The sequence below is a fragment of the Ammodytes marinus genome, assembly GCF_949987685.1.
Source record: "Ammodytes marinus genome assembly, chromosome: 2".
NCBI classification, from domain to species: Eukaryota; Metazoa; Chordata; class Actinopteri; order Uranoscopiformes; family Ammodytidae; genus Ammodytes; species Ammodytes marinus.
The window spans coordinates 33,721,053-33,738,111 of record NC_137231.1 but is presented as its reverse complement, the minus strand read 5'-3'; the positions used below and the strand labels follow the sequence as shown (position 1 = coordinate 33,738,111).

Here is a 17,059-nt window from a genome sequence, read left to right as displayed (position 1 = left end):
TAAATTCACATTCACAGCATTACAAATTAAAACCATGACCACTGAACTCTAGCCTCTTCGCAGCCCCTCCCAATGTCAGGCTGGTATGCAAACAGCTGCCCAGCCATGACACTGCACATACAGGCCTCAGTGGACATTTAAACTTTAAAGGGCCTAACTGGACAGCTGGGTGTGTCCATGCAGCGTGTTTTTGTGTGTGTGTGTGTATGCTGTGTATGCATCCTTTAGCTCGTCCACTCACTAGTACTCACTACACACACTCAATGAGGACTTAAGGACCTGAGGACACCTACTTTTCTTAGTTGATTTTTATTTTATTTTATTAATTTAGAATTTATCTTCTTCACTTGCTTCTAAGATTTTTTCAAAGACTGAGGAACTTCTAAAAAAATCAAGAGGACATTTTCTTCATCTTCACAATTTTCTATTCGCCTTGTGTTGTGCTGTGCTGTGTGAGTCCACCATGGGAGCGTTTATAGCCAAGATGTTGCTCCCTACAGTCAGCAGTTTGGTGTTTCTGCCGACAGCCAGCGTAGCCGCAAAGAGAGGCTTTCACATGGAGGCCATGGTCTACTTCTTCACCATGTTCTTCACCGCGGTGAGAAGACGCTTATTGTTCATTGATTGATTTGTGTTTGAGTGAAATCATAGTTATTGTACATGCAGTTAGCTGACAGAACTGAGGTTTCTGTACAATTTACAATATATTGTAAATATTATGAAAGATTCATTATGAAAGATCAGAAGTAAGGTTGGGGTTTGGTAGCATTTTATAGAATCTGAATGTAGTATAAGAGCTGTTTATCAATGCCAAAATCAACATAATCCCTGGTTGAATCCATTTCCAACAATGTTAAGCAAATTATAAATAAACCTCATTTACATATATACAAAGGAAGTCATCAACTAATGTTGAGACACCTGGACCAATTGTTTGCATAATAATTTAAGGCTTCATTGACTTAGATTGCTGCAGAACATATCAAATTTGAGATTCTTTGTTTCCTGAAAAAGGAACATAGAAATTTACATTATTTTTACATGATTGGAGTTGTTTTAACACTTTGCACCGGTAATATATAGGAGCTACTCAAACTCAAATACTGACACACCTGAATAAAACCTGAAGTTTCTCCAGATATATAGCTAATTCTCCAAATGACTGTTGGTATTTTTGGTGCATTGGCACCAGATCCAACATTGCAAGGCCATTCCAAATTAACAAGTTTTATAAAGTACATATTTATTTGAATGGGGGAAAACAATCACTTGGTTGTCTTTGGGTGCTAATTATTGTGCTTTTTAAAGAAAAAATTGGAACAGTGTGTGGAGATTGCTAATTAATTAATTGTGTATCCTTTCATTTAACCTCTAAAGTAAATACAGTGACTGTTTGACTGGAGCTTGTTTGTCTGTCCTCAGATCTACCATGCATGTGAAGGGCCGGGCCTCTCCATCGTCTGTTTCATGAGATACGATGTTCTGGAGTATTTCACTGTTTACGGCACGGCTCTCTCTATGTGGGTAACACTCATAGGTAAAGTCCTAAGGCTGTTTATTTAGTGGCTATTTATTTTTCCATTATTATATGTTTTAAACAAATTTTATCGGCACCCTCCGATAACCTTTTGGTAGCTTTTTTGGGGTTTACCATTTCACACGTACTACATTCCCATAAAGTTTCCCATGAAATTATTTTTCGTTATTGTTGAAGGTGCTCCAAGGAACTTTATGTTTGTGTTCATTCTTTCACCCCCTTTGGACAAAAGCAGTAGTGTTTTTAGTATGCCATCTGTTGTTCCTGGGTGAGCGTACTCATGACAAAGGCATTAAGAAAAACTATATAAAAAAACATTTTTTTGCACTGATGGTTTAGTTTACTGTAACGTGTCGTTTATAATCATCAGAGGGAAAATGAGACTGTTTCAGAAATATTCAAAAGTCCCTCTAAGCACTTTTTATAAACTAAAAAAAATGTAATTAAACAAACGCCACACTACATATCACAACAGAATATGTTGTGGATTGACTAGATGGTCTCTACAAGTCTCTTCCATAAGTCCTAATGATGACATGACCTTGAGAGAGATGCTAAGACCCAAAGCATCCTCACACAATGACTTTCCATTTTTTTTAACTCCAGTGTAATTTCACAGAGATTCCTTTTATTGATTGATACACAACTATTTAAATCACAACTACACTTCCAAAGCCCAAGGTTAAAAACAACTCTGCTCTGCCTGCAACAGTTGTTGATAACATGTGTTGTGCCTTTGAGTTCAACTCACATGTGCTCTCTCATATGATCACACACACACACACACACACACACAGCCACATGCTCAGATTAATACATTTGCAACAGGGGCTTTAAATCACGTGGTGTAAGGGGCCAAATGCTTGGACAGCTGACTGCACTGAGTGGTCCATCCTCTTTATATCACAACGTAATAATAATTATAATAATAATAATAATAATAATAATAATAATAATAATAATAATAATAATAATAATAATAATAATACTAATACTAATAATAATAATAATAATTATAATAATAATAATAATAATAATAATAATAATAATAATAATAATAATAATAATAATAATAATAATAATAATAATAACAACAATAATAAACTTTATAGATATAGCACTTTTTTTAACCATGTTACAAAATGCATAACGAAATAAAAACAGACCAGGTCGATTCTAAATTAAAATAGAACATGAACAGAGGAACTATTATGATCTATCAGACAATTTTAAAAACGATCAAAAAGATTTTTATTTTTTTTAGCATTTCTATGGCATTTGTAGTCATCTAAAATCAGTGCTGATTATGCTGGATTTATTGGATATCGATAACTGAATGTAACACTGCAGTTGGATTTATTTTTCAATAACCAGGTGAATTAAAAATTGATGTGTCTCCTTGTTTCAGCTCTGGGGGACTTTGATGAGCCTCAGCGCTCCAGTATCACCATGTTTGGAGTGTTGACCACAGCTGTGAGAGTCTACCAGGATCGCTTGGGATACGGAATCTACTCCGGACCAATCGGATCAGCCGTCTTCATCATCACTGTCAAATGGGTGAGTGGCCTTCATATTTTTCATTCGCTTTTCCACTGTGTATTTTATACTTGATGTATTTCATGCCCCTGTAAAGCACTTTGAATGGCCTTGTGTGTGAATTGTGCTATAGAAATAAACTTGCTTTGCCTCGACTAGAATCATCACTGTCAAATGGGTGAGAAAGGTGTGTGACTCACTGTCTAATGCAGGTTTAGCGAGCTGGTGTTACTATTCTGCAGATTATAGCTTTGTGCATGTTCATATGGTAAACTTTTACCTTCTTCTTTTCCTCTTCACTCCTCACTTCATATCTTGTGTTGTGTGTATAGTGTGGCGCTCGTATAGTCCAAAAATATTCAGAGCTTCCTGCAGTTGAATCAAGTTCACAATAGCGAACTGCACCAGAGTTGGTTTGGAAACTTACCAAGAACTCCTCTTCAACAAGGTCTCGGAGCGCTTGTTTGGTGCACCAATGGTGCCGAGAACGATTGTTGTTTTCTCACCTGCCAAACGGAACCGCGCCAAAGGTGGAAATGAACCAAAAAATGGCAGGTGTGATAGCGACTTAACTCTTGAGTTTGGTGTGGATCTAATCTGTAGATTTCTATGTGATTTCAGCTGCAGAAGATGAAGCAGTTGAGGGCCGTGTATCCAGACAAGAAAGTCTACACGCAGCAGGTCGGACCAGGCTGCTGCTTTGGCGCTCTCGCTCTGATGCTGCGCTTCTACTTTGAGGTGAACAAATCATTGAAGTAAAACTAATCTTAAAAAAATGATAAAGTATTTTAAAATGCCATGATCGTGGCAAGGCAGTGGGATTGTTTTTTGTTTAAAATACTACCACTATCTCCTGTCTACACGTCTTCATATGTTGAAATAATTTAACCGTGATGAAATAAATCAGGCTAAATAGGATGTGCTGCATTCTGTTCCCCACAGGAGTGGGACTACGCCTATGTGCACAGTTTCTACCATCTGTCTCTGGCCGTGTCCTTCATCCTGCTGCTGCCAAAGAAGAACCGCTACGCAGGCACGGGACAAAACGCTGCCAAGCTCGGCTGCTACACCCTCCTCTGCTGTGTATGTTACATTTATTTACTCTAAATAAAAATACTTTACTCTTCATACTGTGTGCAGGGGCAGGATAGACTTAAAAGCGCCTTTTCACACCTTATACTCCGAACCAAGGTTGACGTTTTTGTATAGATTTGATCCCGTCACACTCCTGTTCTGCTGGTTCAGGTTGAAGCTTTCACACAAAGAGCAATCTGGAAATGTCACATTAATCCTGCTTTCTCATTCTCCCCCTCTGCAGTCCATGTCTCCTGGTACAGTTAAAGACAAGACAGACAAGACCAAGAAGAAGAAGGAAAAGTCGTCTAGGTCAATTTGGTCGATCTCCACCGAGAAGATATTATCACAGGACTCTAGTAGCACCCTAACGCTGCCCCTCTACAACCCCCCTCCCTCCACCCCCATTAAAGGGACCAGCATCAGCAAGCTCAAAGAGATGAACGGCTGGAAGTGAAAGTGTATTGGGCTCGATACATAGGAGGACTTAACCCAGAAGTACAGGTGTAGATAGTAGAGGTGTTAATCTTCACTGGCCTCACGATTCAATTTGATTGCAAAACGATTCTCGGTGCATCTGTGGTGTGTTGCAACCTTCATTTTCTATATCACTGCAAAGTGCACACGACTACTTTGTCAGGGAAGACGCTTTAAGTATTAAGTTTGACTTTACACCGTTTATGCAAAACACAGGGGGACATGTGAGTGGTTTGTAATGTTCCTGACATAAACCTGGTACGGAGCTACAGTTCTGTTTACAACCACCTCATTTGAATGGTTTCTAGGGGTAAAAATCATCAGAAATTGTAGGAAATCCAGAATGAATGTTTAACAGTTAGCATAACGGTCCTGTTCTAAAGCTGATGTTTCAGCAGCAGTTGGTTTGGGCGTGTGTGGACGGTATTTATCAGCGCGAGTTCAGACAGTGACTGGAGAAATGGCTGATTTCAAAATACCCGGTGTCTCTTGATGCCTCCCTCCGATGTAGCTTCCTATACGTTTACGCTTGAGTTCGCTCATAATTAAGTGCAAGAAAGAGACTTTGTTTCAGGTCTTATTTTTATAGTCCAAATGAGACCAAATAATTAATGTTAGTACGTTAGTCTGTTGATGCAGAATATTTGCTTACGCATCATGAAGCATCTTATCATTCCACACCTTAGATAGATAGATAGATAGATAGATAGATAGATAGATAGATAGATAGATAGATAGATAGATAGATAGATAGATAGATAGATAGATAGATAGATAGATAGATAGATAGATAGATAGATAGATAGATAGATAGATAGATAGATAGATAGATAGATAGATAGATAGATAGATAGATAGATAGATAGATAGATAGATGTAGGGAAAATCACTAAATAACTTTCAGACCAATGCTGATAGACTTGTACGTGGCTGGTAAGTCCATCTTCTGCTGCAGGAAACCAACCATCACGACGACGTTCCTTTCTACTCCAAAGAATATTTATTGGCTGGTAGAATATTCAAGGTCAGCCGCGACTTTAGGAATCCACAAGCTAGTGTAGAGAAGCAGATAGAGAATATATGGTTCCTTGATGTGGGTATAACATCTCAAAGGGCGAGAATTAAAAGGCCTCCGGTGCCGTCAAAGACCCAATAAGAGCCTAGTATGTATGTATGTGTGGACAGGCCGCATGCTACGAGGGAACACACACAGCACGGACAGTGAGACGGTGGTTGAGACAAGCCAGTAAAACTGACTGGGGAAAATTTATGACAAGAACAAACAGGCAGATGGTTTATCTCTCCAAAATATATAAATTGTCTTTAGAAATGTTTCCCGGGGGAGAGCCTCCGTCTGCCTCCTCTTCCCCCCGTCTCAGGGCAAGAGGAACCACGCGGCCCAAATTCTTTTATAGGAATTACAAGACTGTAAAGCAATTTTTTTTACCGTTTTTATCTGTCTTTTTTGAGGCGCCAAATGTGTCATGTGGCGCATCAGACTGCCCAGACGGAAGCATCTTGATGTGTATTTGGATCGGCAGGTGGACTTGACTGTCCGAGACACTCTGGCTTCCACTACTGTCCCTAATGTTCAGACTGTATAATGTTTCCGATGAAAACTTTTATTAATATATTCTTATTTATTGCAATACAGAAGATATTTCTATTCGGTATAGTGTGTGTGTTCGTTTTTGATCATTTTGTAACGTTTTTGAGAATAAAATAACATTTTTAATATACAGTAGGATACAAACTTGTTTTATTGTGAGAGCAAGTCTGAAATTTGTTTTGCATCACAGGAGCTCCACTTAAAGACAAAGCATTTAGACATCAAGACAGGAGCCAAAAATACATCCATTCAACATGACATTACGATAACAGAACACGACATTCAAGGCTCACCCATCAGCATTTGATCTAGGATTACGCGGCATATTCACCTTTAGGGTTGACTGGTTCTCAAAACTGATGAAGTTCGATGAGGATTTAGTGATTCTAGGTGAAGTGCTCTGTAAACTCGTGGGTAAATAAAAAGGGCCCACTGTAGCAAGCAACATGCCCGTTTACAAAGCCTAGACTGTGAATTAACACTGGATAGTTTTCCAGGGGACATACAGCAATGACAGGTAGCGAATATTGAGGAGTTTTTCATTGATTTTGATGAAGAAAAATCATCAACAAACATTCTCCAAAATCGCTGACTCCACCTTTGAGTGCCAAATGTTTAAGTGCTACAAGCCCTAGTTCACACTGCCATGAAAGACTACGTCTGAGTCACATATAAGCAAAAACAAAAACCTGACTTGTGGAACTTTAACCTGCAGTCTGAACCATAATACAGTGAAATGCACTTTACAGAAGCTGACCATTGACAGAAACCCTGACTGGTGCATACTCCAGTCTAGCAACACTAATCCAATTCAAAAACCCCAAGTATCTCCTTCCACTTGCGCTTAAGGAGAAACGTCGTCGTGCGTCGGTGCGCGTCACCTGCCCCGAACACTAGACACCCAAAGACTACACAAACGTGTTCTGCGTCTCTCAGACAAAACAGTGTGAAAACGTGAATGAACCTTCCCTCCACCTCCAGGGAATGTTTTGAGCGGGGGCCAAGCCGCCAGCTCCCTCTGCCCAGAGAAAGGTGTTTTTGTCTGGCTGGCTGGCCCACCGGCACCTCCCCGCCTGGCCCTCACAACCACGGTAACTCGATCCTTTTATTGCACAAGTGTGAAACACTTTTCAGCTCCTTTACGACCACTGTCTCTCCCACACCTCCCTGCTGAGGGGCTGAGGCCCACACACATTCAGGACTGTGGAACTGCTTTTTCTACTGTCTGTAGTGCTGACCTCAAGAGTTAGGCCGACTTGAATCTAATACCAGTCCATTCTTTGCCTTACATTCAAGCTTTAAGGCCAGACACTGCAGGTGAATAGGCCTTAAATAGGTTACATTTTTAACTTATAGATATCCTTGCGACACTTTGTCAGTTGATTACTTTCATTAAAACAATTACTTTTTATATCGCAATTTTTTCAGAAAAGTTAAATATGGTCGTATACCATTTGGACCTTTTATTTATATTTAATAAGACATGTAAGATGTGGATGAAGACATGTTAGGAAAGCAAAATAGACAAATCTCACAATGAGAATACAAATGTAATTTTAAAGATCAACTGATCTTAAGGACAAAGCACTGACCTCATAAGAACAGAAAAACTGATTCACACACACACACACTCACACACACTCTCTCTGTCTGAGGGCCTATCCACCGCAGGTTGGTATTGGTGGACCGTGTCAACACAATAAGCGTTGATTGACGCGCGTGTGAGCGTGGCCGTCTCCTCCGTGGTCGTCTGCAGCCACATTCCCCGGCGGCGTGGAATTTCAGCGGTTAATCGAAATATAATAAAGCAAATACATCTGAACAAATAAGAAAATATGAGATCTGCACCAGAAAAAAAAACACTTTTCCTACAATATTCCGATATGCAGAGGAGAAGGTACAAAGAGAAAAATGCGCCATCTCAATTTCCATTAGACTCAATTAAGCCCCATAGTAAAGCACTGTGGTGAAGGTATGTTTGGTATGTTGGTGCTGTGTGGATATGTGGAGACTTTCTAGTGAGACAGCAGGTACTTTCTCTGTGCGTAAGCTGTTTTTCTCAGCTGCTGTAAATGGTCAGCTGCTGCTTAGAGCTGCAGCTTCAACACATATGTACTGCTGATGTGCATATTATATGATACACTGAAGGTGAGACACTACAGGGGGAAAAAAAGCATTGTTTTTATTTAATCACTGGTCAATTTTGAATTATTGTCTATTTTGTTTCCATAACATGTCTTCTTTCATACTAGTAGGGGAAGGTGGGGTGATTTGTGCATTTTGGAAGTTGCAAAACCCCTTGTTTCTAGAAAACCGTGGAAGAAATTGGAAATGTGACCACATATTTAAGAAGAGCCATCCATTTGACTCATCCTGTAAAGAAGGGAGACACAAGGAATAAGATATAAGCACATTTAAGGTCAAAAAACTGTGTTTTGCCTTTCAAAGTAAAATTTCCATGATCAAGGTTTTTTGATTATTGTGTCTGAACAATTATAGACACGTTTGAAAACATTTGACACATGTTTTAGTGCTTTGGTATGCTATACTTTGAGTCTATATAGTTAGCACAATGTCAACCCTAAATTGCTGCATCATGCCTATTATCCAAAATTCTGGGGATGGGGTGATTTGTGCGCAAGGGCCTGGGTGAGTTATAAGTAAGTAAGTAAGTAAAATGTATTTATAAAAGCACATTTATGACAGTTTGCACTGTCCAAAGTGCTGTACATAGTGCATTCAGTAGGTAAACAATGAAGGTAAAATAACAATAACCAAAATAAAAGACGTAAAGCCCATACATCCACATAAACACAGATAGTAGTGCAGAGGTAAGTAAGTAGTGCAGAGGTTAATGGGGAGGAAACACCAGGGTGTACATATGGGTTTTGAGCCTTGATTTAAAGGCAGAAATGTAGGGGGAATCACATTTGTCAGGTGGCAGTTGGTTCCACAAGCACGGAGCAACTAGTGCAAAGTACATTTCTGAGAGTTGTGCCAGTGGCATGGCTGTATACGCTGGTCACCAAAAGAAAGTGATTGTCTACAGTAGCTCAGAAGAGGGTGACATCTCAATACCACTTAACGACACCACTGATGAGAGTTCAGATGGCCAGAAAGATGATGATGGTGACTTTGTCATTGTGACACAATGACGCACAAATCACCCCACTACGTGGGGTGATTTGTGCGACAAGACAACTTTTTTTCCGAAAGCTATATTTCTTAAACAGTTTATTCCAGATCCAAAGTTTTTATTGCCAGGGATGCACAACATCCTGAAATATATGTACATATTTGAGTTGGAGACATAACTGTCAAGGCCTGACTTTAAAATCACTTTGAGTAAAAAGTTGCACAAATCACCCCACCTTCCCCTATAGATCAAATGGTCCAAAATGTACATTTAGGTGTTTATTTGACTAAACCTTGTCTGTTTGCTCTTTGCCATTAACTTAACATTAGTTTTTTTTTCCAATACTCTGAATCAAAAATTTCAAATTCTATAGCACTTACACTTCAACTAAACTTTCCATAATCACTCTTGGCACTATTTTGGAGGTTTTTCATAAGGATTGGTTCATTCATGTGTTATTAATTGTCTGATTTATGAGACATTTACTTTTTAAAAACAAGCTGAAATTTCTTTTTTAACGACCTGTCATTGTATTTTTTTTCCGTATTTATAAAATGATAAAATGCTGTATCTAAAATTAAGGTAAAAACTGTGGACACTTATGTCATACAAAAATTAAATAAGGATTTTAACTCTGGCTTCATCCAACATCTAGATTTTTCGCTCAAGATATTAATTAGAAATACATTGAAATCATTGAGTGAAACTTCCTCGAGCTGCACTCCTCAAACTGTCCACCAGGTGTCCTCAAACTTTTCCAAACAACCTCCCGTCCCTAATCACCATATTTAGCAGGCCATGTCCTTTGTCTATTGCCAGTTGATTTAGTGGTAACGAGAGAGCAGATCAGATTTCCAAGAGGGTTAAAGGTAAATGTTAATTAATAAGTGCGTGTTTGATCATAAAATATAGACACAAATATTTGTCATTGTAAATGTAAGCTGTGTCATCCACCAATCATCAAATGAGGAGAACTTCAGTTCAGGGGATCAGATTCGAAATTTTCACATTCTCACAATTAAAAATTAATCCCTGGGGGAAATTCAGTTTTTACACTCTGTTTGTTGTTAAACAAATGTTTCACACACAATGAGGCCCAGAATACTGACACGCTATTAGGACCTTTTACACATGCACTGAAGGAGAGATGTCAAAATGATGGGCAGCCAGTCTCACAGAGGCGGCGCTCAGAGCACTTTTAGGGGTTCGGTGCCTTGCTCAAGGGTACCTCGGCAGTGCCCAGGAGGGGGACTGGCACTTCTCCAGCTAACAGTCCACACTCCAATATTGGTCCATGCTGGATTAGAACCAGCGACCCTCCAAGTTTCTAGCCCAAGTCCCCACAGACTGAGTTACTGCCCACAAGAAAAGAGATAATAAAGCACACAACATTCCTTGTGAAGCCAATACTTGAATAGACTGAATGTTGCTGCCCTCTGCTGCCTCTCTGTAGTAAATGTAAGCACATATAGATTAGAAAAAGTAAAAGGCTCGTTTACATCAAACTAAGGTTCAAATTAGTTGTTTTTACAGGTCTAGGAAAGGGGTATTTTTTGCAAACAATTCAGTAATTATCTATCCATCCATCTATCTGTCCTGACCTCAACCCAAGAGAACACCTTTGGGATGAATTAGAGCGGAGACTGACCTCACAAATGCGCTTCTTGAAGAATGGTCAAATATTCCCATAAACACACTCCTAAACCTTGTGGAAAGCCTTCCCAGAAGAGTTGAAGCTGTTATACACACTAAGAAATCAAGGTACAGGAATGGTCCTGAAAGGGTACAAATGCTTTGTCCCCCCCAGTGGTACCTTAGCAGGGTACAACACTGTACCTTAAACATTGGTACATATTTGTAACTTCTTGTCTGTACCTCGAAAAGAACATTTCTGTTCCCCTAGTGACACATTTACCCATTGGAAAGGTACAGTGAAAATGTGAATTCTGCAAGTTTTCTGCATTTCATATGAAGTCAAGCAGTAATCGCCTCACTGTCTTTGTTTGGACAATTACATCTGCATAAGCTCCGGCCAATCAGACAACAGATTTAATAAGTTACTTAAAGATTACTGCTTTACTTCAAATGAAATGCAGAAAACTTGCAGAATTCACATTTTCACTGTACCTTTCCAATGGGTACATTTTTGTCACTTGGGGTACATAAATATTCTTAGAGGTAAACACAAGAAGGTACAAACATGTACCAATTCTTAAGGTACCACTGGGGGGAGAACTTTTTTGTACTCTTTTAGGACCATCCCTGTACCTTGATTTCTTAGCGTGTAGCTGCAAAGGGTGGACCGACGTCATATTAAACCCTCTGGATTTATAATGGGATGTTACCTAAGTTCATATGCAAGTCAAGGTAGGAAAGCCAATACTTTTGGCAATATAGTGTATATACTGTATATACACATACATACATGAACAGATGTAACTATAGATGGATATAAACACAATGTTATGAACATTTGTGCTGGGTAGTGTCACAACCTGGCTCTTCAGCCAGGACAAATCAAAGTCTTTAAAGCAAAAATAACTAAAATGTATTCAAGTGAACATAATTTGGAACACAATGTTACAAAATAATACAATGTAGTATGTTTAATCAGTACAGTCAGTGGTTAAGGTGTTGGTGAGTGTGGGTGGGTGGGTGGGTGCAAAGTGTGTTGTGAGTGTGAGGTGTTATATACATGAACAAAAGGTAACCATTAATGGAAAAGAAAGGGGGGAACTCCGGATGGTAGGAACGGGGCTTTATAGCGAGCAATCACCGGGCCCAGGTGATTCCAACTAGGTCACGTAGCTCAAGGCAACTGCCTCTCGAGAACAGGAAACAACAATATTAGAATAGGCAACAATATAATAGATATTAGGCCAGCGGGCCGTCACACCCCCTCCAGAAGTACAGGGTCACAAAACGAATCCTGTTAACCCAAATATAACTAAACAAAAAATAAACATATATTAGCTTCCAATCCTTTTCAGTTACCGACTGGTGAATGTGTTGACACTGTGATATTGCTTAAGATTATTGTTTATGATCGCTGAATAAACACTACTACAACTATTAAACCACTCATGTGCTGTCCACATGGTGCAGATATCCCTTACACAGCACGTCTCAGCCACACATACTACAGCGGGAAGACAACATCTGAGTCCATCTCTGGTATGGACAGAGGTGTTGACTTTGTAGATGTCCGTATTTTTGACAGAGAAACAGATAACATTTAACAAGAAGTGTAAAAGGTGATAGATTGAAGGTGATTGATACAGCACAACCGTTTCTAGGGCAGAGATAACTGACTTCAGTCTGAACAGACACGGATGTGATCAGCCAACATGATGTCTAGTGTAGGCTAATCATTAATCTTGATCTAATTTCTTTGTTTTTACTACTTCTTAAATGCAATTTCTAATGTCTAATCGTGATGTATTTTATGCCCCTGTAAAGCACTTTCAAGGCCTTGAGTTTGAATTGTGCTATAGAAATAAACTGGCCTTGCCTTGAAACCTCACTGCCGTATCAGACTGTCTTTTCACTCCTTAAAATTCCTGGATAAGATTCAAGATCATTAACAAATTGAAAAACAAACTGAAATCTGTTTAGATTTTGTTTATATAGGTCATAGAGGAAGGTGCAGATCTGCCTTTCATTCTTTAGCCTAAATTGTAATTTTTTTCTGAATGCTTATCAGTGATTGTTGTTGCCAGTTCTAAACTTATGTTTTAAAACCTTGCAGATTTTACAGGGGACCGCTTCTTAAACCTGCACTTCTCCGTCCACTCCAATCAAACACCAAGTCTTTTTCCCTGTTTACCTTGATCTATTTAGCCTCTTCACATAACATTTCATGTACGGTTGTGTGAGGTTGAAAACAGTGTCGATCCCTCTGTTCCACATTCCATCACTGGCTCAGTGACCAGCCCACTCTCTTCTCTAACCGGCTGCTCTTCATCCCTCTAATTACCTCAAAATTTAAATAAATAAGAGTAAAACATAAACTTCACTTAAATCAAATAGGGATTCATTGATTGTATAATTGAAATACAATAGATTTTAAACTAACATAGTGACAGTGATTTTTGAAGCACATCTTCTGTATATATTCAGTATACTGTATATATACTGTATATGGACACATTTACCTTCAGACGATAAAACACAGTTATTAACATTAGTGGTGGGTAGCTTGATACGAATTTAGGCTCTGCATATGCAAGCTTTTAAGCCTTTTCAGTTACTGACTGGTGAATGTGTTGACACTGTGATATTGCTTAAGATTATTGTGTATGATGGCTGAATAAAAACTACTACAACTATTAAACTACTCGCAGAAATCCCTTAAACAGCACGTCTCAGCCGCACATATATATATATATATATATATATATGATTTTATTCAGGACACATGAAGATCCATAGTACAATGTATAAAAATAGAGTCAATACATAAATAACAACAAAAAGCACACCAATGCATGCAGATTAAAAAGAAATAAAATAGTAATGTACATACTACAGAAGGAAGACAACATCTGAGTCCATCTTTGGTATGAACAGAGGTGTTGACTTTCAAGATGCCCTTACTGTTGTTGATCACTGTACACCTGTACCCAATGCTCATTCTTGCTCCTGAAAGAAAAATAGATAATCCAACAAAATGCATGTGAAATATATATATACTGTTTTTTAAAGCAATGGTCAGACTTTTTATTTTATTTCAATCATTACTTATTTTGACTACTATTTTGTACTGGTATAAATGAAAGGATATCACTATTTTGAAGGTTCTTCCTGTCTGATGTATTCATATGTTGTTACTGCCTGATTTAAAATGCATTTATGCTGAAAATGCATTTTTAAGACCTGTACAAAGTATTTTTGTTTGGGGGGAGAGGGGGGGCACTGACTGGCATCAGACTGTTATTTCAATAAACCTTGATAAGATTTGAGATCATTAACAAATACAAAAACACACTGAAATCTATTTTGATTTTTTAAATAGGTCATTGTTGTAAATCATAGAGGAATGTGCAGATCTGCCTTTCATTCTTGTGTTGTCACGTTTTTTTCTTATCAGTGAATCTCATGTTAGTCGCCCTCCACCGCTGTTAATAAACCAACTACACCACTTTAATATTGATGATTGTCAGACACAGTGAGAGTTTTATGGTTCGGTCATAAACATGAAGATATAAACCTGGAGGATCCGGGCTGTGGAAACTCAGTTTGGAGCTGTTGTAAGGGTGAGTTCTGTCCGACAGACAATCACTGATGATCAAGATCAGATCATCAATCTTTACTATTATAAATGTATTGCTTATGGTTCTACCCTAATAGTCATTTTATAATTTTAAAATTTTGTTTTGTAAAGATTTATCAAAATCAATGTCTCCTGGAGAAAATGGTCTATGTGAATATCATGAGTTGTGGTTGTTTTAACCCTCTGTGCCTTAATGCATATGGCAGCTCATATACCAACACTATATAATGCACTGTGTGACCCTTTTTGCAGCCTGGGACCATTTATGGTCTTTTGGGGTTTTAAGTCACAACTTTTTAGAAAATTGTGTTTCCATCTCACACAATAAGCATTATCTCTTTTTCACAGAGGTGAAATACCACCTCAAGCGTAAAAACTTTTTGCAAATTAGAGGATGTTTTTTTTCTGAATTTTGGCGTTTCAATCACCGTTTTCTGATGCAAAATAAGAATGAAAGCAGGGTGATGGAAACCCAGCCACTGACATCCATTAAAACCACACTTGTTGACCCTGCTGCCGATAAATGATACCAGATTAAATATTTGTTTTGCTTCCTTGCACTAATCTTGAAATAATATTATTTTTTGTGTGTTTTAGCAGTTGGTGCCAGTTTTCAAAAAAAGAAAAAATCAGATTTGTGGTATGTATACTGCTTCTAATTCATTGTTTGTGTACTAACATTTAAAAGATTAAAATTCAGATGATATGTTCTGTAAAGAAAGGACTGAAGTTGAAAAAGAAATGTATAAAAAAAATATATATATTTTGTATTCATAGTGTGAGACTTTTTTAAAAGGATGCACAGAAGGGTAATCAAGCATCGCCTGAATAGCTTCATTGGGGCAATATTTGGCCCATATGCTTCAATTAAAACCACACTTTCTGGCCCTCTTGCCAATAGATGAAATAAACAGAACTTTTTCTTGGATTATACTTTTGCTTCCTTGCACTAATTTCTTGAAATTCTTTGTTTTTTGTGTGTTATAGCAGTTGGTGCCAGTTTTCTCCCCAAAAAATCCGATTGGCGGTATGTATACAGCTTTTCTTTTTTCTTTCTTCTTTGACATTATGTAAAGGAACTGATGTTTAAAGGGTTAACACTAAGATGAATATGTTTGGCTAGGACTGAAGTTAAAAAAGACATTTATAAAAAAATATATATATAATTTTTATATTCATAGAGTGTTACTTTTTTTAAAGTATGCACTGAAGGGTAATCAACCAACAACTGAATAGCCTCTTTGGGGCAATTTTTGCCCTGTACACTTCGATTAAAATAACACTTTTTGGCCCTCCTGAGGAAAAAGTAAATGAGAAAATGTCCCTAAAATGTTCAACTATTTCAGTAAGAGGGTAATTAATTTTAGAGAAACCTCAGAAGATATTAGTATTTGTTTTAAAATTGTGTCATAAACAGGACGTAATGATTTTGGACTGTATTTTATCTCCAGATGAAGCTGTCGCTGTTATCTCTGCTGGTCCTGACGGGCCCGAGTCTTCAGGACGTTGTAAAGGACAACTCACAGGACATAAACGGTAAAATTAATCTGGCATTACAAATCTATTTTATTACGGTGTCTTCATCAAGTACAAAAGAGTCCAGCAGAGAACATCCAGCAGACCCATGACACCAACTCATTGCTTCACTGCTTTTCTTTTTTACAGTGTCCATTCTGAACCCAGCTCTAGAGAACAGGGTTCCTGAAATCACCTTGAACAGGAGGACACAAACACGTGGATTCCTTCCGTCTGCTGGTGCGGTGAGACAGAAGGGACGGGCACAAGACTCCACCAACCTGAAATGGATGACATGGGGGGGCGATCTCCCTTATGGAGCTGTGGGGATTTACAACAGTTATGTTAGTCGCTATGACTACGTCTGCAAATATGGCTGTCACTCTGGCTTTTACACCCCCAGTAAGGGTCCCTACTGCCACCACCCCTATGAAGAGACAGAGATCAGAGGTAGCCCGTTTGAGATCCTAGTGAATGAAGGCAACTTTGAGAACCTAGTGTGGAAATATGATTACTGGGGTTCAGTGCCCCAAAACTCAGTCAAAACTTGTTCCGGGTCAGATATATATGTTGGGAAGAACAGGTATGGCCTTGGAAAGGTACATGCTAGGCATAACGCCTTCTTCCTTCCCTGGGAAGGTGAAGAGTATTGGTACAGGTTCTACCATGTCCTGACCTACGACATCCAGCGTGTATCCAGCGAGCAAATCTCCAATGTCCGGTACAACACTGATCAGGCGAATATCTTAAATGTTCCTCCAGAGACCTTGAGCAATCCCTCCATCACCAACAATGAGTGCAGAGCAGTTGTTAAAACATTAACGCTCCAAAAAACGCATCAGGTGGAGAAAAGCTGGAACAGCAGCATTGACACCACAATCGGTGTCCGTACAAGTATCACCG

The 17,059-nt window shown here is 38.6% G+C and overlaps 1 protein-coding gene across 1 annotated transcript; it reads left to right on the top strand.

The window, feature by feature from the left end:
* Positions 1-463: 463 nt before the first annotated feature.
* Positions 464-4,604, top strand: mymk (myomaker, myoblast fusion factor; the record flags this gene model as incomplete). The annotated part of the gene is made up of 6 exons (XM_080046931.1): positions 464-598; positions 1,423-1,537; positions 2,946-3,094; positions 3,695-3,811; positions 4,016-4,156; positions 4,392-4,604. The coding sequence occupies 6 exons, from the start codon at positions 464-466 to the stop codon at positions 4,602-4,604; spliced, it is 870 nt and encodes a 289-aa protein (XP_079903057.1).
* Between the last annotated feature and the right edge of the window lie 12,455 nt (positions 4,605-17,059).